Source organism: Coturnix japonica, chromosome 10, assembly GCF_054131305.1.
Source record: "Coturnix japonica strain WE chromosome 10, WE-NBRP24, whole genome shotgun sequence".
NCBI classification, from domain to species: Eukaryota; Metazoa; Chordata; class Aves; order Galliformes; family Phasianidae; genus Coturnix; species Coturnix japonica.
Genome location: NC_140672.1, coordinates 11,900,578 through 11,921,453, shown reverse-complemented (window position 1 = coordinate 11,921,453; position 20,876 = coordinate 11,900,578). Strand labels below are relative to the sequence as shown.

The following is a 20,876-nucleotide window of genomic DNA, read 5'->3' as shown; positions in this document are numbered from 1 at the left end:
TTGGACTCCAATTTTGCAAAAATTTTTGATAGCAAGTGCTGTAGTTTGGTACAACACTTGAAGGCAAGTAATAGAATTGTTGAATGCATACACTCAGTGGTGGCAAATCCATGCAGTTTATTAACCCAGTTAAGGAATGAATAGGTGGAGTTTACCTTCTGGATTTGAAGGATGTTTCTTCTGCCTGCTTTCTGTATCACGGCTTTACAAGTCGGTGTGCAGGTTTGGAGGAGCTCTCCCCCTTGCACCCGGCGCTGCGCAACGCTGGAATAAACATACCTGCTTTACAACCCATCTCTGGATTATAGAGTTTGATTCCGCAAGTCAGCTAAACATTTGTGGTTGGTTTTTCTTTTCCCTAAACAAAGCAACCTGTTTTCTGCACTTGCTGTGCCTTACGAAAATGCACAGAAATTAGGCAAGCCTGAGACTCACCAAACACCACATGTGACATTTTGTAAAAGGTCAGTTTTGCAGCAGAGAACCACATATAATTATACCAAGTGTGCAACTACTTTTCCCATGCAGCAGCAGGCAGCAATGAGGCTGTTCTCATAATAAAAATACCATTTGAAAAGTAGTGTAATTAAGTGTATATCATGATGTACCCAGTAGCAACGAGAGCTCTATTAACAGCTTCTGGAACAAGTAGATCACTCCCATCCCCTGCAATGACTTTGCCTCCAATATCACATGGCTGATAAATTGCAGTCTTCTGGATATGAAATATTTGCAAGTAATTTGCAAACTGCAGCTAATCAGAACCGTCTTCCATATTGTCACCAACCACTTCAGGCAGCATTGTTCCATTTTGACATCTGGCTATGAGGCATTCATGCACGGCATTCACATACATAGGTCAATAAATAGGAGGGAGGGTGATTTCAAGTACTTATGCTTCCATCAGTTTCTTCTGTGTACCTGTGCAGTAGCTGCCCATCTCACCTGGTAGGTACGAATGCTGTTTTCTACTCCAGGTCAATAAAAGCCTCCATGTTGACATCCACATGCAGATTTGTCCAGATAACACCATGGAGAAAAGCTTCTAAAAGTCAGTTCAAGTTTTTAATGAGATTGCTGAGCATAAAACCACATGATTCCCATGATTTTTCACAGATTGTTTTCTGCAAACCTGGATCTCACAAGCCTACAAGCAAGGAGAAAGCTTATCGGCACAGCAACAAATAGTACGATTGTGGGTTTTTTTAAATACAATCAGTATATTGTTCTATCACCAGCTGCTTTTAAGGCAATTCACTCCCATCAAACTCTCAAATATTCACCCAAGTCGGCTTTCATCCATGTTTTTACCTCCTGAGCAATTGAATCTATAGGAACTATTGGACTTGGAGACAACACAAGGACATACTGCCAGCTGAGAACCTTTCAGCTAATTCATCCAACAGCATCTAAAGGTTCGAAGCTCACTGAGGGGGAGAACAGTATTTGGGATATTAGAATTCCCCCCAAATGTATTGGGTTTATTTTTCTAAGTTTATTAAGTTAAAGCTGAATTTGCACAAGTGAGGGAAAGCACCTTTCTTCCACACTGAGGAATTGGCACCATCTTCTCTCCAAAGAAAATTCTTTAAAAAGGCCCAAAAATTAAGTATACATAAATATTAATGTGTATTCATGCTCTTCTCTCTGCCAGAGTTCTGCTAAGTACACCAGTCACGTGAAAAAAGCAAGCCAGGCCATCCTGAACAAGTACAGTTATTACTGCACAATGGGTAAATAGCAATCAGTCCTAGAGATACTGTTCCTATACAGGGGAGGCGAGACAAAAATAAATAAACCCTTAACCACAATAAAATCCAAACCCAGTTTAAGAAAGCTTGTATTTATTTCAGCCTCAATGGAGTCAGTTTGAAACTGTCAGAGAGACACTGTACACCTATATACAAATTTAAGAACACAACAGAGTAACTGTTACTGTTTATTAACAACCAGTTTTAATAATACGATAAAAGTATGTCCTGAGAAAGGGGAACAAACACGCTTCTTCAAGGTTTTTTAGCTGTTCTGGATCTCAGCCGTCGCTTGATGATCAGATGATCACTTTCCTTCTTTTGTTCCTCAGATTCCTGAAGAAAACATTTCAAAAGTTACTCATCTTTTCACACAAGACTGACAAGCTCTTCCTGACCCACGCAAACATATTTCTTCCCCTAAATGGATTTCAGAATAGCATTTGCTTATTATATTTTATTCAGAAAACTATGGGATACCGAGATCATTTTAATGCAGCTTAATCACAAGGAACAAATATGGAGAATGTACAAAATCCTGTACTGTAAGCCAGCCAAACAAAGAGATCTTTGAGGACAAAATAAAACAGAACAGCAGGAAGACCAACAAGAATGACTTGGTAGAATAAAGAAATACCTCAGTACTTTCAACCTCCTCCTGCAAATAGATGAAACCTCCAGTCTGTTTGGACTCCTTAGTAGTTTATTTTAAGCCAAGACTACAGTATAATCGCTTACCGAAGAAGCAGGTATATCTAGAGGGCCAGAAACGACAGTGGAATACAGCTTCCTTTTGCATCGTTTTGGCTTGGTCTCTCCTTCTTCGAGACTTTCAGGTTCGTTTGATTTAGGAGAACTTACTGCTGACATCAGCTTCTTGGCTAGAAGAAATTTGTTTTGATACATAAACCAATCAACTTACTGGTTTTGTGAGTCTTTAAATCACTGAATGCAAAAAAAGCTTCGTAACAAACTTGGTTTATAAATGACACGTAAAATTTAAGTGAAAATACTCAGAAATTGTATTTGTTCATCGAGGTTCTTTATTGCTTCTATAGCTGAAACAGTTTATAGCTTCAGGTGCGGCAGTTTAAAGCACGCATTAAAATGGAGTATGAAAGACAATCATGGCTCAGAAGTCGTTGGAAGTCAGAAACTTCAGCAGGAGTTAAACAACAGGCCTAACTTTCGTGCTGACAGAAGCACAAGACAGAACCAACTTTCTCTGTATACTTGTAGGTTTTCACATATGTAATAATGAATCTCTGAAGAGACGAATAAATGCATTTACTTCATAAATCAAAGGACAACTTAACATGGCAGACAAGTTCTCTAAGAACACATACATTAATAGCCTACAGCAGAAACAAGCCATTCTACAATGTCTAGAAAACATGGAATAAAACTTATTCTACACCAACCTTTAGAGTGTATAATAGAAGGAGAGCTTTGAATAAAACCTCCAACTTTTTGCAGTGTTTCATCCTTCTTTTTAGTCAGTCTTGAAGCATGTACTCGCTTTCTCAGGAAGTAGTCTTTTCCCGATTTCTGTTCAACAGAGATGTGAACATGTGAAACAAGAGCATTGTTTAAACTTCATTTTAGTTCAACGTTATTTTAAGTTGACATTTTGAGCTTTACTACTGACACCTCTGTTCATTATGCTGATGATACCACAACGGCAAGTAATGTAGACAATTTTATACCCTTTAGGGAGTTGTCAAAATCTCAGCTATTTCAAGGCATACGTTTCTTAAAGTTTCTTAATAAGGCAGTAGTTTCTTTAAAAGTAGCTCCCAAGCGGTGGAGTTGTTTCTTACATAAGCTGTTCTAATTACATAAAACAAACAAACATACAAAACAGAAGACAACAGATGGGAAAAATCTACTACTCATACTCTGACCATGCCAAGGATACTGCTATCACATGTGAACATCTGTTTTTAATAACTGCCATGCATATTAATGATATGAACCTTAGTTTAATACAAGGGCTTCACTTACAAAAGCACACGATAATACACTAAAGCTTCTCTTCCCAACTATTCAGTGTGCAATATCCTTCCCTCCAAATCATTACACAGTACAGCCATTACACGCTCTGGGGACAGACTGACTTGCCCTTTGTTTAGCTTATGGAATTTAATAGGAAGAGCTCATAAGCATGTAAGATTCCCATTCATGTATACACATAAGGATAAGACACTGCTTCTTTCGTGAGACCACACAATTACAGGAAGTCCCAAGCTAGCTTCAAAACTAGAACAAAAACCAACCATTTTCTCGTCACTTGCAGAGGGTGAATTAAAAGCCATGACAGATTTTGTATTTTTCGTGTTCTCACTTTTCACAAAATCCTGGGAAAATAAGACAAGTTTCAGCCATGATTCTTTTGGAAAGAACAACTGATGTCACAAAAGTGAACACTTTAAACACTTTTGCTAATAGTAGGGAAGTATCTGCTAGTGGTAACTATTCCACTGTAAATCAAATAATAAATAAGCATTCAATTATAAAAACAGGACATTAAGATATCAGTATTAGACATCTCACAATGTCTAAAAAGCTGATTTATGTCTACAGGTTTCAAAGAAAATACACAATGAAGTTAAGAGAAATTCCCTTCTCTTAAACCATTATCACTGAGCTTGGCTATTAGTTTTGTTCATTAAAGCAGTTCATTGATTAAATTCTTCAACTACTTTACTGAGGTAGAAATAGCATTTTTTTAATGCTTAAATGAGAATGGTAAAAAGGCATCAGATATTTTGTTTTCTGTTGGGTCTAGGTCATACCTCATCCATGTCATCACTTCTTTTCTTTTTTGCCTTAGGCATTTTCACTCCTAAAGGTATCATGCTGCCGTGCTGCTTTATCTCCGTCTTATCAGGTTGCAGAGGTGTCAGTGGGATTTCCAGCTCCGGTTTTGGGAACCGACTAGTTTTGCCATTTTCTGCGGACACTCCAGAAGAGTCGAGGACAGTTTCCAAATGCTCCTGATAGCACAGAAGAATTTTAAGTGCAAGTGTTAAGGTAGCCATGAGATTAAAAAGCTATAAAGCATCTGGAAAAGGATATGTAAGCATTCGATTTTCCTGCTGTAAGAACACTTGTAACAGAAGGAGTCTATTTCAGTTACAGCAGAGTTTTACCCTTCTTTCCTAGAACTTGTTACATTTAAAATTATTTCCAATCTATGATCACAAAAAAAGTTCAATAAGACAAAAAGAACCAGCAAGTACTCATCACTGAATATGTAGTTAAAGGACAAAATGCTAAGAAAAATGATTCCAGCTCCAGTATCTCCTAGGAAAACAGAAGAACAAAAAGGGGTTAACAAGATGTTAAGTACTGACTTTCTATAAATATAATCATACCTTTTCATTTACAGAGTCATTCCTTCTACTTTGTCTTTCTTCAAGTAAAGGTATTTCTGGCAAACACTGAGGGCTACCGTGGTTAATGCGTTGTTTTAATTCCTTTATAAAGTCTTCTTTGTCAGCCAGTTCTTTTCTTAACTCTTCTATCACAGTTGCATTATCCTAATAAACAGTAAAAACTGCTGAGTTGTGGGATTGGCAAAAGGAATTAACACACACAAGCAGCATTGCAATTACTTAGTAGCATCAGTTTTAGAATTGCAGGCTAGAACACTTAACTATTCAAGAACAGTAACATTTCACGGATTTGTACGGTCACTGTTACAAGTGCAGTAGTCACAGAATTGCCTGGGAAGTTGTAATACAATATATGTTGATTCTTCTATTTTACTTATGTGCTTCAGCCTTCATCTCTCTTAAGATATAATAACCCGAGCTTTTATTTGTTCCCAAATCCTCGGTACTGTGAGAAAGTCGGCAGTTGTAGGGGAAGTTTTGCTATGAGAACATCTTTCTTCTCAGAGAAAGTGAATCCAAACATTCTCAAAAGAGCACAACTCATTTAGTCTTCTGTTTAGCTTCTGAAATTCTATGCTACGGCTTAGATTGGCTATCCTGATTAAAAGCTGGATGTTGAAATAAGAAATGCAACTTCCAGAGATCATCCCCCCTCTGCTTTTTGATGCTTCCCTTAATCTCTCTCCACGTCCCCTTCTGTCTTTTCATGCCATTGTAGATACTACCTCAGAGAAAGCAAAGAAAGTAAGAAACCTGAGACAGAACTACTGTCTGAGTATTGAGCCTAGCCTGGGATCCGGAAATGCTGTGAATTATCAGAAAAAGCTACAGATGTCCAGTCTGATTGTAGGATTATAAGCATCAAACTGACATCTGCTTATCTGAACTACTGAAAAAATTGAAATTTTAGTAATTAACAGAAATTCTGTTTCTGTAGAACAAAAATAAAAGCTGGTGCTTTTTTTGGTTAGTTGCACATGATGTCAATACAACAGTGTTCAAGAACAGAAGCACACCCAGAATACAAAGAGCAGGTACAGGAGTCTTACAGAATTTATGGGTAGCTAATCAGGTAGGAGGAAAGGAGAGCTGACCTTGCTTGAATCCTTTAAGGCCGATTGTCTCAGTTCTGCTATTTCTGTCTCTTTTTGTTTGGCATTAGAAGCCAAAGTTTTGAGCTGTTTTTCCAAAGCTTCAACTAACTGATCTCTCTCCTCACGCCACTTTTGAAGATTATGGTCCTTTTCCTCCAGCTCCTATATTTCATGATGAAAGAAAAGCATACACAGTAGAAACAAACAGAATCTTTAAGACAGCCTAGAATTAATAAGTTTTTCATATAGCATAAATAAGGACTCAAGCTGATAAAAAGAGTTTGTGTAAGACATTTCAATTAACATATCGTGATGTCACTCAACAAGATCAGGTTACATGCATGTATTACATATGTATTTACTATGCAGATTATTGTATTTAAAGCAATCTGCCAGTGCTCTGTAGTGACTAATTATTTGAATATCTTTCATGGTCTACCACTAATTTCAGTTGGCCACTTTCATTTTGCTCCAATTTTTTTTTTTTTTGACCTTTTTCCAGTTGCTTGGAAAACCTGCATCATTCATTTAATAAAAATTAAGAGCAAGTAAAATACCTGCTTAATTTGTTGGATATAGAAGTCTTTATAATCCAGCTCATCCTTAAACTGGTTATTAATCCTTTCAAGTTCATCCATCCTGTTCCTGAGGGATTCCTCCACAGAACGCATCGTGGACACCTGTAATGTAAGCACAGCTCACGGTTAATTAAAAGACTTCTGTAATCCAACCTGGCCAAATACTTCTTTGTTAAATAAAGAGGAATTCACAAACAAGTGCAGAGTAGGAAAACGACAGCAAGTGCAAGGTTACCAAGGAAGACATGAATTCATTTTTAAGCTTCAATTTTCCACCCCAAGCACACCCAATAAACTTTCAGACTAAGATCCTGCAAAATGGGTTTTAAAATATCTACTTGTTTAATAATTAAATTTTAACTATTAGCATCACTGAAGCTGAAATTGAAAAAAAAAAATATACATGCTTATATTAAAGAGCCTCTGGAAATTAGTCTATTTCTCTTCAAGTAAATAGCATTCTTCTTCCCAGTTATCAGCGTTTTTTCACAAGACTTAGGTTTTAGGCTTTGGAGTTACCACGGATACCAATGGCAAGTCACCAGTAACGTAGAGATAATAACAAGTCCCCTCCAGAGGCAGATTAGCTATTCTCTTCACAAACCTTATTCCAGACTACCAACCAACTTTACTTTCCTCTGTTCATTATCTATGCGAAACCATGTTTTAACTTCTGGTCCCCTATAGAGCTTCAATGGCAACTTTACCTAAGATTTGCTGCTAGCCACACTAGTGTGAAATTTCCAGCTTCATAGTTAAAGTTTGAGAAGTTTTAACAGCAGAAAGCCAAGCATAATCTTACAGAAAAAAATAGCTCAGTTGACTACAAACCTCGCTTTGTAGTTGCTGAATTTGTTTCTCGGCATCAGAATGTTTGTCTTTTAGATCTGCATACTCTTCTTCTTTCCTCTGTAAATCTTTTTTCAAATTCAGTACAAGGGCAGAACTCTCAGAAAGAATATTTTCTAGCCTTATGTTAAAAATAAAGACACAAAGAACATTACTGTTACACATCTCATGGAAACAGCAATTACAGCTTAATCCATGCCCTGCCTGTTGGTTTCTATTTGTAAATAGACTCTTAAATCTATCTAGACCAGTGACAAGATTTAAACAATTACTTTTGAATTTCAGCTTGCTTCTCATAATCAGATGCTGAAGCAATAAATTATTCAGATGCTATTCTGAGGGATGTACAACAAAACCACCAGAAATCCCCATATTATTCTTTATTTCCTTGCACACTCCTGTTTTCCCTTGGAACTCAAGTAGCATACCAAAGCATCCTAAAGTAGTAGTTTGGCCATTGATAAGCATGCAAATGCATTAAGTCAAAGGGATGTTCCCATTAACTATTTTTAACTCTAGTTCATTCTCAAAGGGCTCTAAGTTAACTCAGTGGTTACTTACGATTCTATACGTTGCACTTTCTCCATTTCACTCTTTTCCTTTTCCCGAAGAGAGTGTTTCATCTGCTCCAAGCTTTCATTTAAAGCCAAACTTTTGAGCTGTTCTTCCAAAGCTTCTACTAACTGATCTCTCTCCTCACGCCACTTTTGAAGATTACGGTCCTTTTCCTCCAGCTGGGCAACAAGTCTTTCCTAAATGAAGAACAGATTAACAGTGAACATCACCTACTACACACTGAACTGTTCTAACACTTCGGTAGTTAGCACCGTTTTACAGTCTTAGTAAATGTATGATCTCTTCAAGATCCACAGGAGCTCTAGAACTAGTTGCACTACAAACCTACAGAAGCAAAACCATGCTTCTATTAGACAACCTACATTACTCTCCTTGTGAAAAAATATTAGTATTATTTAAGAACTTCAATTTGCTCATTTAATGATTACTAATGAGCTTTAGGAAAATAAAGTCACAAAGTGATAATAATACTAAGCTCCTCACATCTTTCTATGCTGCTTGCAGGTCCAGAAAGTCGGGACTAACTACTTCCAGATGTAAAAAAAGCTTTGCAGAATGTACAGATTCACATGTTTAAGACGTTACATGACAAGAGCCCAGCAAACAGCTCAAGTAACTCAAGTGACTTTGTTATCAGTCACTATTTGGAAAGTGATAAAGGAGCAAAACTGTGGCCGTTTGACCAAGTATTTTTATTCAGTATCTGGAGAGAAGTTTGTGGGGTTTCTTTAGAAACTCAATTGCCTTTTCTTCCTTATAAAGGCTTAAAGGACTTCTGCTTTGCAGAAAAGAGAACAAACAAAAGCTATTGTACAAAATACTTTCTTAGCCTCATTAAATAGTGATCTATTTTTCAACTGTAATTTTCTTATTGATGTCCCACATACATGACATTTCATTATGCACTTATGAAAGATCTTTCTTTTTGTGGCCCCCCCATTCCTTCCTTTTCCAAATCAAGCAGTTCTCATATGGGCTTTGCCACGTAAGAAAGCAAGGGGACTTGGACAAGCTGCTCTTATGCACCCTTACTGTTAATACTTGGTATGTAGTTGTCTCCAAACTACAGGAACCAGACAACTCTGCCAGGACCTCATCACTTACAGTTTCTGCTTGTTGCTTTCCATAATGTTGTCGGTCCTCAGTAAATTGTTTCATTTCTTTGTTGCGAAGATTCTCAGCTTCTTTTATCTGATTTAGGAGCTCTTCTTTCTCCTCCAGCCACTTTTTTCTATCAGTTTGATACTTAGTCTCACTTTCCTATTTCAAAGAAACCAAAAATGAAATAGTGAGTCATTAAGGAATAAAAGTCTTAAAAGCCAGGTCATCATTAAATAGACTTGTTTCTGCAAGATAACAGAAACATTAGCAGTTTTTACTACAGAATATTCCCAAAGGCAGGTATTGGATAATCATTAGTTCTTTTCCATTAAAAAATAATCATTTCCAGTATTTCTTATTCAGACTGGAGAGCCTCCATAAAACATCTCTTTTTCTTTATAAATGTTCACACAAGCTTTACAGAACTTACACCAAAAGTCAGTATAAGAAAAACTCTTTTAACTTAAAAACTTCTAACACTTTACGCTGCCTTGCAGCAGTTGTAGAAAAACTTGCAGCTCCTTCAGGGTTGAAAGACAAAGAAAAGCAACATAGTTTACACTGTAGGAGTAGTCTCCTTTCCTATCAAACCTACTGGCAGACATTCTCATATATAGGACAGAGCACCTGAGAAACTGCTTGGAAAAAATAAAAGTCTTTTAACCAAGGAAAATTAGTAGACCCGCAGCCCAACAAAAAAGGCTTCCTGGTGATAAAGTTAGATGATGATTTCGATAGCTTATATTAGTTGCCCAAGCAACTAACAGAAAACAGTTTTGACAAACACACCGTAAGTTACAATTTGCTTTGAGTTAGTATTCCTTTCTTGCAAACAACAATTGTATAAGTATACTCTGCTTATAGCACATTGACGTGGTATAGAATGAAGCAATGAATGTTCAACTTTCCCCTCTTCTTGAAAAAGTGAATTGGCTCTGCGCATTAAAAAAATATATCATGAATAAGCTTACTCAAGGTGAAGGAGGAAAGAAGTTCAGAACCATTCCACTAACAGAGTGGATGGAACCTATTGTATACTCACTTAGAAAGCTCCCACTGCCAGCCCACTACTTTTATTTAAAAAAACAAACAAACAACAACAACAAAAAATAACATCAGATGGGATAAGACAACTAACTGTTCAGAGGCCAGCAAAAGAAGCACTGCTCATGGCAGCATAATGTAGGGAAGGCTACACTTCCTATACTATGGGGGCATCAGTGATGCCATTCTTAACGTACCACAAAAAAGCTGCACCTGGTCCCTATTGCATGTTGCACTGCAGCTTTTACAGGAAGTTTCTGTAATCAATATAACAGTTTATCAAGTTACAACTTTGAAGTTAAGTTACCTCCAGCTCTTTTTGCAGCTTTATTAATTCTGTACTGTTTTCATTCAAATTTGCCTCATCACTTTCGTTGTTCTTTTGCTGCCAGTCACTATTGCTCTGGTATTCCAGTTCACTGTATTTCTGTTTCCATGCAATCAGTTCTACTCAATACACAAAATGAGGTTAGATAGCATATCATTTCAAATATATATTTGAAACACCACACCAATGACTTTTTACTAAAGCCGCTTCGGTTTTATCTGCTACAGACATAAAGAAATAACAGAAGCCTTTAACTACAAGAGATTTGTTGTTTACTATGGAACGTTAATGCCTAAGTAACAGTCACATGAAAATGGAAGTGGCTATCACAGTACATCTAAACCCCTTTTGCATCCCTGCTCCCTTTCCCTGGAAAGATTACCTGAAGCTAATTTTTCGTTCATCTCTAACAGAGCTTCACGCATTTCATCTTGTTCAAGCTGCACTTCCTCTTGTTCTTCTAATGTCATTCGCATAACTTCAATTATTCTATCCCTTGCACACAGATCTGAAGGTTTGAAAATTTACAGATGAACTCCCTACTAGCTCCCATTATTCTCAAATCAAGATTCTCCCATGACCAAAAGCTCTTTTAAAAGAAATAGAGCATCTCCATTGAAATATTTACATACAAATACATGCAGATATGTTTTAAAATCAAAACACAGAAGACTCAAAGTCATTAGCAATGTGACAACATTTACACGGATATTCCACACACACACACACAAATAATGGCTCACCGTCACATAGTTGGTCATAGTCTTTGGAGATATCTTCCATCCTCTCAGTTTCCACCAGCTCCTATATTTCATGTTGAAAGAAAAGCATACACAGTAGAAACAAACAGAATCTTTAAGACAGCCTAGAATTAATAAGTTTTTCATATAGCATAAATAAGGACTCAAGCTGATAAAAAGTTTATGGTAAGACAATTCAATTAACATATCGTGATGTCACTCAACAAGATCAGGTTACATGCATGTATTACATATGTATTTACCTTGCAGATTATTGTATTTAAAGCAATCTGCCAGTGCTCTGTAGTGACTAATTATTTGAATATCTTTCATGGTCTACCGCTAATTTCAGTTGGCCACTTTCATTTTGCTCCAATTTTTTTTTTTTTTCACCTTTTTCCTGTTGCTTGGAAAACCTGCATCATTCATTTAATAAAAATTAAGAGCAAGAAAAATACCTGTTTAAGTTGTTGGATAGTATAGTCTTTATAATCCAGCTCATCCTTAAACTGGTTATTAATCCTTTCAAGTTCATCCATCCTGTTCCTGAGGGATTCCTCCACAGAACGCATCGTGGACACCTGTAATGTAAGCACAGCTCACGGTTAATTAAAAGACTTCTGTAATCCAACCTGGCCAAATACTTCTTTGTTAAATAAAGAGGAATTCACAAACAAGTGCAGAGTAGGAAAACGACAGCAAGTGCAAGGTTACCAAGGAAGACATGAATTCATTTTTAAGCTTCAATTTTCCACCCCAAGCACACCCAATAAACTTTCAGACTAAGATCCTGCAAAATGGGTTTTAAGATATCTTCTTGTTTAATAATTAAATTTTAACTATTAGCATCACTGAAGCTGAAATTGAAGAAAAAAAATATACATGCTTATATTAAAGAGCCTCTGGAAATTAGTCTATTTCTCTTCAAGTAAATAGCATTCTTCTTCCCAGTTATCAGCGTTTTTTCACAAGACTTAGGTTTTAGGCTTTGGAGTTACCACGGATACCAATGGCAAGTCACCAGTAACGTAGAGATAATAACAAGTCCCCTCCAGAGGCAGATTAGCTATTCTCTTCACAAACCTTATTCCAGACTACCAACCAACTTTACTTTCCTCTGTTCATTATCTATGCGAAACCATGTTTTAACTTCTGGTCCCCTATAGAGCTTCAATGGCAACTTTACCTAAGATTTGCTGCTAGCCACACTAGTGTGAAATTTCCAGCTTCATAGTTAAAGTTTGAGAAGTTTTAACAGCAGAAAGCCAAGCATAATCTTACAGAAAAAAATAGCTCAGTTGACTACAAACCTCGCTTTGTACTTGCTGAATTTGTTTCTCGGCATCAGAATGTTTGTCTTTTAGATCTGCATACTCTTCTTCTTTCCTCTGCAAATCTTTTTTCAAATTCAGTACAAGGGCAGAACTCTCAGAAAGAATATTTTCTAGCCTTATGTTAAAAATAAAGAGACAAAGAACATTACTGTTACACATCTCATGGAAACAGCAATTACAGCTTCATCCATGCCCTGCCTGTTGGTTTCAATTTGTAAATAGACTCTTAAATCTATCTAGACCAGTGACAAGATTTAAACAATTACTTTTGAATTTCAGCTTGCTTCTCATAATCAGATGCTGAAGCAATAAATTATTCAGATGCTATTCTGAGGGATGTACAACAAAACCACCAGAAATCCCCATATTATTCTTTATTTCCTTGCACACTCCTGTTTTCCCTTGGAACTCAAGTAGCATACCAAAGCATCCTAAAGTAGTAGTTTGGCCATTGATAAGCATGCAAATGCATTAAGTCAAAGGGATGTTCCCATTAACTATTTTTAACTCTAGTTCATTCTCAAAGGGCTCTAAGTTAACTCAGTGGTTACTTACGATTCTATACGTTGCACTTTCTCCATTTCACTCTTTTCCTTTTCCCGAAGAGAATGTTTCATCTGCTCCAAGCTTTCATTTAAAGCCAAACTTTTGAGCTGTTCTTCCAAAGCTTCTACTAACTGATCTCTCTCCTCACGCCACTTTTGAAGATTACGGTCCTTTTCCTCCAGCTGGGCAACAAGTCTTTCCTAAATGAAGAACAGATTAACAGTGAACATCACCTACTACACACTGAACTGTTCTAACACTTCGGTAGTTAGCACCGTTTTACAGTCTTAGTAAATGTATGATCTCTTCAAGATCCACAGGAGCTCTAGAACTAGTTGCACTACAGACCTACAGAAGCAAAACCATGCTTCTATTAGACAACCTACATTACTCTCCTTGTGAAAAAATATTAGTATTATTTAAGAACTTCAATTTGCTCATTTAATGATTACTAATGAGCTTTAGGAAAATAAAGTCACAAAGTGATAATAATACTAAGCTCCTCACATCCTTCTATGCTGCTTGCAGGTCCAGAAAGTCAGGACTAACTACTTCCAGATGTAAAAAAAGCTTTGCAGAATGTACAGATTCACATGTTTAAGAAGTTACATGACAAGAGCCCAGCAAACAGCTCAAGTAACTCAAGTGACTTTGTTATCAGTCACTATTTGGAAAGTGATAAAGGAGCAAAACTGTGGCCGTTTGACCAAGTATTTTTATTCAGTATCTGGAGAGAAGTTTGTGGGGTTTCTTTAGAAACTCAATTGCCTTTTCTTCCTTATAAAGGCTTAATGGACTTCTGCTTTGCAGAAAAGAGAACAAACAAAAGCTATTGTACAAACTACTTTCTTAGCCTCATTAAATAGTGATCTATTTTTCAACTGTAATTTTCTTATTGATGTCCCACATACATGACATTTCATTATGCACTTATGAAAGATCTTTCTTTTTGTGGCCCCCCCATTCCTTCCTTTTCCAAATCAAGCAGTTCTCATATGGGCTTTGCCACGTAAGAAAGCAAGGGGACTTGGACAAGCTGCTCTTATGCACCCTTACTGTTAATACTTGGTATGTAGTTGTCTCCAAACTACAGGCACCAGACAACTCTGCCAGGACCTCATCACTTACAGTTTCTGCTTGTTGCTTTCCATAATGTTGTCGGTCCTCAGTAAATTGTTTCATTTCTTTTTTGCGAAGATTCTCTGCTTCTTTTATCTGATTTAGGAGCTCTTCTTTCTCCTCCAGCCACTTTTTTCTATCAGTTTGATACTTAGTCTCACTTTCCTGTTTCAAAGAAACCAAAAATGAAATAGTGAGTCATTAAGGAATAAAAGTCTTAAAAGCCAGGTCATCATTAAATAGACTTGTTTCTGCAAGATAACAGAAACATTAGCAGTTTTTACTACAGAATATTCCCAAAGGCAGGTATTGGATAATCATTAGTTCTTTTCCATTAAAAAATAATCATTTCCAGTATTTCTTATTCAGACTGGAGAGCCCCCATAAAACATCTCTTTTTCTTTATAAATGTTCACACAAGCTTTACAGAACTTACACCAAAAGTCAGTATAAGAAAAACTCTTTTAACTTAAAAACTTCTAACACTTTACGCTGCCTTGCAGCAGTTGTAGAAAAACTTGCAGCTCCTTCAGGGTTGAAAGACAAAGAAAAGCAACACAGTTTACACTGTAGGAGTAGTCTCCTTTCCTATCAAACCTACTGGCAGACATTCTCATATATAGGACAGAGCACCTGAGAAACTGCTTGGAAAAAATAAAAGTCTTTTAACCAAGGAAAATTAGTAGACCCGCAGCCCAACAAAAAAGGCTTCCTGGTGATAAAGTTAGATGATGATTTTGATAGCTTATATTAGTTGCCCAAGCAACTAACAGAAAACAGTTTTGACAAATACACCGTAAGTTACAATTTGCTTTGAGTTAGTATTCCTTTCTTGCAAACAACAATTGTATAAGTATACTCTGCTTATAGCACATTGACGTGGTATAGAATGAAGCAATGAATGTTCAACTTTCCCCTCTTCTTGAAAAAGTGAATTGGCTCTGTGCATTAAAAAAAAATATCATGAATAAGCTTACTCAAGGTGAAGGAGGAAAGAAGTTCAGAACCATTCCACTAACAGAGTGGATGTAACCTATTGTATACTCACTTAGAAAACTCCCACTGCCAGCCCACTACTTTTATTTTAAAAAAACAAACAAACAACAACAACAAAGAATAACATCAGATGGGATAAGACAACTAACTGTTCAGAGGCCAGCAAAAGAAGCACTGCTCATGGCAGCATAATGTAGGGAAGGCTACACTTCCTATACTATGGGGGCATCAGTGATGCCATTCTTAACGTACCACAAAAAAGCTGCACCTGGTCCCTATTGCATGTTGCACTGCAGCTTTTACAGGAAGTTTCTGTAATCAATATAACAGTTTATCAAGTTACAACTTTGAAGTTAAGTTACCTCCAGCTCTTTTTGCAGCTTTATTAATTCTGTACTGTTTTCATTCAAATTTGCCTCATCACTTTCGTTGTTCTTTTGCTGCCAGTCACTATTGCTCTGGTATTCCAGCTCACTGTATTTCTGTTTCCATGCAATCAGTTCTACTCAATACACAAAATGAGGTTAGATAGCATATCATTTCAAATATATATTTGAAATACCACACCAATGACTTTTTACTAAAGCAGCTTCGGTTTTATCTGCTACAGACATAAAGAAATAACAGAAGCCTTTAACTACAAGAGATTTGTTGTTTACTATGGAACGTTAATGCCTAAGTAACAGTCACATGAAAATGGAAGTGGCTATCACAGTACGTCTAAACCCCTTTTGCATCCCTGCTCCCTTTCCCTGGAAAGATTACCTGAAGCTAATTTTTCGTTCATCTCTAACAGAGCTTCACGCATTTCATCTTGTTTAAGTTGCATTTCCTCTTGTTCTTCTAATGTCATCCGCATAACTTCAATTATTCTATCCCTTGCACACAGATCTGAAGGTTTGAAAATTTACAGATGAACTCCCTACTAGCTCCCATTATTCTCAAATCAAGATTCTCCCATGACCAAAAGCTCTTTTAAAAGAAATAGAGCATCTCCATTGAAATATTTACATACAAATACATGCAGATATGTTTTAAAATCGAAACACAGAAGACTCAAAGTCATTAGCAATGTGACAACATTTACACGGATATTCCACACACACACACACACAAATAATGGCTGACCGTCACAAAGTTGATCATAGTCTTTGGAGATATCTTCCATCCTCTCAGTTTCCACCATTTACAACTACTGTAAAACAAACAAACAAACAAACAAACAAAAAAGGGAAAAGGAATGTAGCTCAGATTGATTAAAATCATTATTACATAGCAGTTCACAACACCAAGTAGCAACTTCTAAGTGAAACACTGTCGTAATATGCAAGCCATGCCCTCACATCACATAGTATTTGATACTAGTGAAGGAATTCAAGTCCTCTGAACACGTAATCAGGTGCCTCAGATTTCTATACAGAATTAACAGCAAAAGGTTTTCAGTCTGGAAGAACACTTTTACCATGGCACTACTCAAACCTTCCACTCCACACCAGTAGAAAATCTTATTAGATTTAAGAAACATGGGAACGAGATAGATAATTCACAGATATATTCTTTCTATCTTCCGTGCTTCAGCAATCCCTATAAGGCAGCCAGGAATCACTCCAACTACATCTAAATGGTAGATAAACAGTTCTCTAAGAAATTTCATTCCAACTCACAGTCCTCTTACTTTCAAAAGAAAGATAAAACCCTGGACAAGTTGATCACTTAAGTGTTGATATCTCTCTCTCTTATTCAGTTGATCTCTAAACAAAATATGAGGATTCCTACTTCTGTCCACACTTACTCTTTTGCATATAAAGTTCACTCATAAAGTTGTACAAATTTGCAGATTCAAGTTTCCATAAATATTCCATTAGCTTGGGGCTGTTTTTTTCTTTAACTGGTGAGCAATTAGCTAAAATCACATGCATTTTCTTTCTATCAAAAGCAACTTATGCTGTATTTCATCATTGCTTTAGAATCCAGTTATGTCCATTCATAATATGCATACTTTAAGTATTAAAAAAATAAATATAAGTCAAGACTTACTAGGGATTGGGTCACCACAACAATATATTCCATGGTGATTCTTGTACAGTCCTTTTATTACTACAATGCAGAATTTTATAGTGCCTACGTGCAGCCTGCATTACATACAGATTCACATGTACTGCATGGAAACAGCCTCTTAACTCATCTAAGGAGTTTTATATACAGCCCTCAACTGATTTAAAAGTCATACTGAAGAAACAGCAGTGGCATAGTCCACCCCAAACCAGGTTTGGTTTTGATTGCTGCTCCCAGCAACACTAGTGAGGGGAATATGATTTATAAGTAATCTAAACACTTTATGCTGAAAACAACAAGCAAGCACTAAAGCAAGATAAATAAGACTAGGGAGAAGATGTGTAATGTTCAGTCTAGAAGCTCCTTACACAGGAAGTAGGGAAAAAGCATTACAGAGCATAGGAAACAAGACCTAAAAGCTCAGAGAATGGTGTAAATAACCTGAACTTGAAGCTGAGATAACCTAGCATCTCCTAAAACACTTTTGCTCGTGCTACTTATATAACTAATTCTACAAAAGAACCAGCACAACATACCTGTGCTCATTGTTCTACTGTGTATATTTAACATAGCTAAAGAATATATATTAAGCGGTTTTTAAAATTGGACGCTATTAATACTCACAAATAGAAGAAAATTTTAACATGATTGAATACTCAGTACATCTTAACAGAAAACTTCATGCTGACATTGTGACTATCAGCTACCCATTTTAATTCCTATGTGGAGTATTGCTGTCATTAATTTTTAAATGAGAGCTTTGGTCATATGATTAGAACAAACCCACTACTATTTGGAGTATGGAGGAGTCCACATCCCTCCCTCAGTCTCTGGTAAGATGCTTATATGTGATGCCATTCAGTGGTCACATTAGGATTCAATATTTATGCCAAATAAAGGCAGCAGGGACAAATCATCCAAGAACAGCATCTCATCCAAAGAAGGCCTTGACTTTCTCCCTTGCACATATTTTGCAAGAGGAATACAAGAAAGGAAGGGAATACAGCTAAGTTTTAGATTTTCCCTTCTACATTGTATATGCCTTCCGTAATTCTAGGAACACTGATGCTCAGCTGTGCCCAGAAGTGAAGTTAAATGCATCAGAGCTTATCCAAACCATTTTGCTCAAATATTGCCCATGAGCGAGCAATTAGCAGGTCGTCAACAATTTTGATAGTTGCTTCAGGAAAAACAAAACAAACAAACAAAATAAAGCACTTGAGCAGCTGATGCTACTCAGAAGATCAGCAACAGCAGTTGAAACAATCCTAAAGAAACTGCTTTAAAACTATTACCAAATCTGCAAGTGCATCAACAGATGAGGAAAAAGCAGCAAAAAGGAAAAAAATAGTGCAAAAAACTTTTATTCTTAAGCATTCAAAAATGAACAGCATAGGACCTTCTGAAAAAGGGATATTTACATAACAGTTACTTCTATTTACAGTTTAACACAGTGGCTTTTCTCCTTATACCATAAGGTACGCGCTTCACAGCCTTTTGCTTCCTATCCGGAATAGGAAGCAATTTATTGTTTTGGAAGACACCCTGTTCAACGATGGAAGAAACTGTACCTTTCTTTGGAGGTGGCTCTTCCACAGTAGGCTTATCTTCATCAGTACTGCGCTTTCTTCCCACTTCCAACTCAGTTTGCTCTTGTTTCAGTGCTTTAACTGAAAGCACTGAAAATTGGCTGCTTTCAGTTCCTTTATTAGTGTTCTCTTCTGCCAGTTCTGCTTTAATGGTAGTTAAATGGTAGGTAGTCTTTTCCTGTATTGATATAAGATCAGTTACATTGAAGCTTAACAAAAGGAGCACTTAAGTCTCAGTAATCTTCTGTAGGCAAATATTTACACAAAGCCATACAGCTAAAATATTTACCCAGTGACTCTATAGACATCAGTTACAAATCTCAATAGCAGAGAGAACAAGTACACCTTCAGATAATGACAAGTGCAATACTCGGTAGAGTATACAAGGGAAAGCAGGAGCCTAGCAGGTTACAAAGTAAAAGACTTGCACACAATCAAGAGTTTACCGGTTTATCAAAGAATTTCCTGTTTCCAAGAAGTCAACAAAATTACAAACATGGTCAAAGAGCAAATGGTCAGCTCTCATACAAGTTCATCACATCACACTTCTGCTAAGCTGCTAAAGTCACTTTCATCGTGACAGATATAATCCAACCTTAAAGCTTAGTCAGCTCTGTCACGCATATTTTAGATTGTGTCCTTAACCACAAGTGAAGCTTCCTTACTTACAAGATGACGATTGTTAAGCCATGCTGGCACTGCCAAGGACTGATTATTCATCTTTAGTAGCTTATGAAAAGAAAAGCTTCAGAAGTGTTCAGGCCACACAATCTCACAGATAGAGTTGGAGCCTTGTTCTTGGAAGAAGTAATAGGTGAGGACATGACTACTCATCACAGTCAGCTTTAATACCATGGAAATACTAAGTTGCAGTGATGCAGACAGTCAAAGACTAAGAAGGGTCAAGTTGCTAAGCTTACAAGGTTAGAGATCTGAGTGACAGAATTAACTATAAATGTTTTCAGAGCTACTTCAGGCTACCAAACATCAAAAAATGAACAAAAACCACCAGAAGTTGTATGCACACATACTTAATCAAGCTAGTCTTCACATATTCAGTAGCTCGCGGTACATTAGTCAGGATAAAGTTTTATGGACTGCATAGAACGTGGAGATATCCTGACCATTCATACTCGTACTTCCAACTCTACTCAACATACTTTTACTGTTGCTCTTCCTCTGATGTAGGAGTGTGAGGCAGGAGTTAGTGGAACACGCTGATATTTTTGTTGTTTGTGTTAACAACAACTACCTTCAGATAAATTTGAATTGTTTACAATTTCAAGCGAGTACCAGCTACATACAGAAAATCAGTTTTCCAAAAATGTGTTGATTACAAGCATAGAATTAGTGTTTTTCTTTTTTTGTATAAGGATATGGAGATGTGTAAAACTCACATAATCTTTTACTTTTTCCTCTAAATGAGATTTTAAGTCTTGTAGCTCTGTAATAATGTCATCTTTCTGCACCACGATGTCCATTAGCTCTCTAATCTTTTCATTTTGTGCATTCATTTTCTTAGAAATAAAAAATAAAAAAAATTCAGTCATCAGATTCTAATGGAGTGTTAAGTAGCTGAATTACACAATGCATTAAAGGCAAATTCAGTTAAGCTAAGCTTGGTAAGAAATCTATTAATTGAGCCTACTGGAATAGCATTTTAAGCTACCACAAGTTGGTATTAAAACAATTTTACACAACATCTTCTTGATAAAGTTACCTCAGTTGCTTCTTTAAGTTGCTCAACAGACTCATCCAATTTAATCATCTGCATTTCA

The 20,876-nt window shown here is 36.6% G+C and overlaps 2 protein-coding genes and 1 long non-coding RNA gene across 6 annotated transcripts; all 3 read right to left on the bottom strand.

The window, feature by feature from the left end:
• Positions 1-1,848: 1,848 nt before the first annotated feature.
• On the bottom strand, positions 1,849-3,339 carry LOC146759357 (uncharacterized). Its single transcript, XR_014932263.1, has 3 exons — positions 3,173-3,339; positions 2,490-2,632; positions 1,849-2,171 (listed from the first exon to the last, which is right to left on the bottom strand). It is a non-coding gene; the product is annotated as an uncharacterized LOC146759357 (long non-coding RNA).
• A 1,768-nt stretch (positions 3,340-5,107) lies between these two features.
• Positions 5,108-12,034, bottom strand: LOC146759356 (uncharacterized). Of its 3 annotated transcripts, XM_085510231.1 has the most exons (10): positions 11,918-12,034; positions 11,463-11,523; positions 11,102-11,227; positions 10,699-10,838; positions 9,351-9,506; positions 8,232-8,422; positions 7,653-7,791; positions 6,801-6,923; positions 6,244-6,405; positions 5,108-5,293 (listed from the first exon to the last, which is right to left on the bottom strand). In XM_085510231.1, exons 1-10 carry the CDS (start codon positions 12,029-12,031, stop codon positions 5,123-5,125), a joined length of 1,383 nt encoding a protein of 460 aa, XP_085366357.1. In that variant the 5' UTR covers positions 12,032-12,034; the 3' UTR covers positions 5,108-5,122. The 3 variants fall into 3 exon arrangements, with proteins under 3 accessions (XP_085366357.1, XP_085366358.1, XP_085366359.1); XM_085510232.1 differs by lacking the exon at positions 11,102-11,227; XM_085510233.1 differs by lacking the exons at positions 10,699-10,838; positions 11,463-11,523; positions 11,918-12,034 and having other exon boundaries at positions 11,102-11,153.
• A 667-nt stretch (positions 12,035-12,701) lies between these two features.
• LOC146759355 (kinesin-like protein KIF20B) lies at positions 12,702-20,578 on the bottom strand. 2 transcript variants are annotated; one of them, XM_085510235.1, is made up of 8 exons: positions 20,496-20,578; positions 19,081-19,276; positions 16,583-16,649; positions 16,220-16,345; positions 15,817-15,956; positions 14,468-14,623; positions 13,349-13,539; positions 12,702-12,908 (listed from the first exon to the last, which is right to left on the bottom strand). In XM_085510235.1, exons 3-8 carry the CDS (start codon positions 16,638-16,640, stop codon positions 12,737-12,739), a joined length of 843 nt encoding a protein of 280 aa, XP_085366361.1. In that variant the 5' UTR covers positions 16,641-16,649; positions 19,081-19,276; positions 20,496-20,578; the 3' UTR covers positions 12,702-12,736. The 2 variants fall into 2 exon arrangements, with proteins under 2 accessions (XP_085366361.1, XP_085366362.1); XM_085510236.1 differs by having other exon boundaries at positions 12,785-12,903.
• Positions 20,579-20,876: the final 298 nt, after the last annotated feature.

Coding starts and splice junctions, on each gene's coding strand:
- LOC146759356 (XM_085510231.1), bottom strand. CDS start 12,031: ATGCGTTCTGTGGAGGAATCCCTCAGGAACAGGATGGATGAACTTGAA. Junction 9,507..10,698: donor AGCTGCAAAAAGAGCTGGAG/GTAACTTAACTT, acceptor TCTTTGAAATAG/GAAAGTGAGACTAAGTATCA. Junction 5,294..6,243: donor CCTTAAAGGATTCAAGCAAG/GTCAGCTCTCCT, acceptor ACTGTTTATTAG/GATAATGCAACTGTGATAGA.
- LOC146759355 (XM_085510235.1), bottom strand. CDS start 16,640: ATGGTGGAAACTGAGAGGATGGAAGATATCTCCAAAGACTATGATCAA. Junction 16,346..16,582: donor CTATGATCAACTTTGTGACG/GTCAGCCATTAT, acceptor TCAAACCTTCAG/ATCTGTGTGCAAGGGATAGA. Junction 13,540..14,467: donor GAAAGCAACAAGCAGAAACT/GTAAGTGATGAG, acceptor TTCTTCATTTAG/GAAAGACTTGTTGCCCAGCT.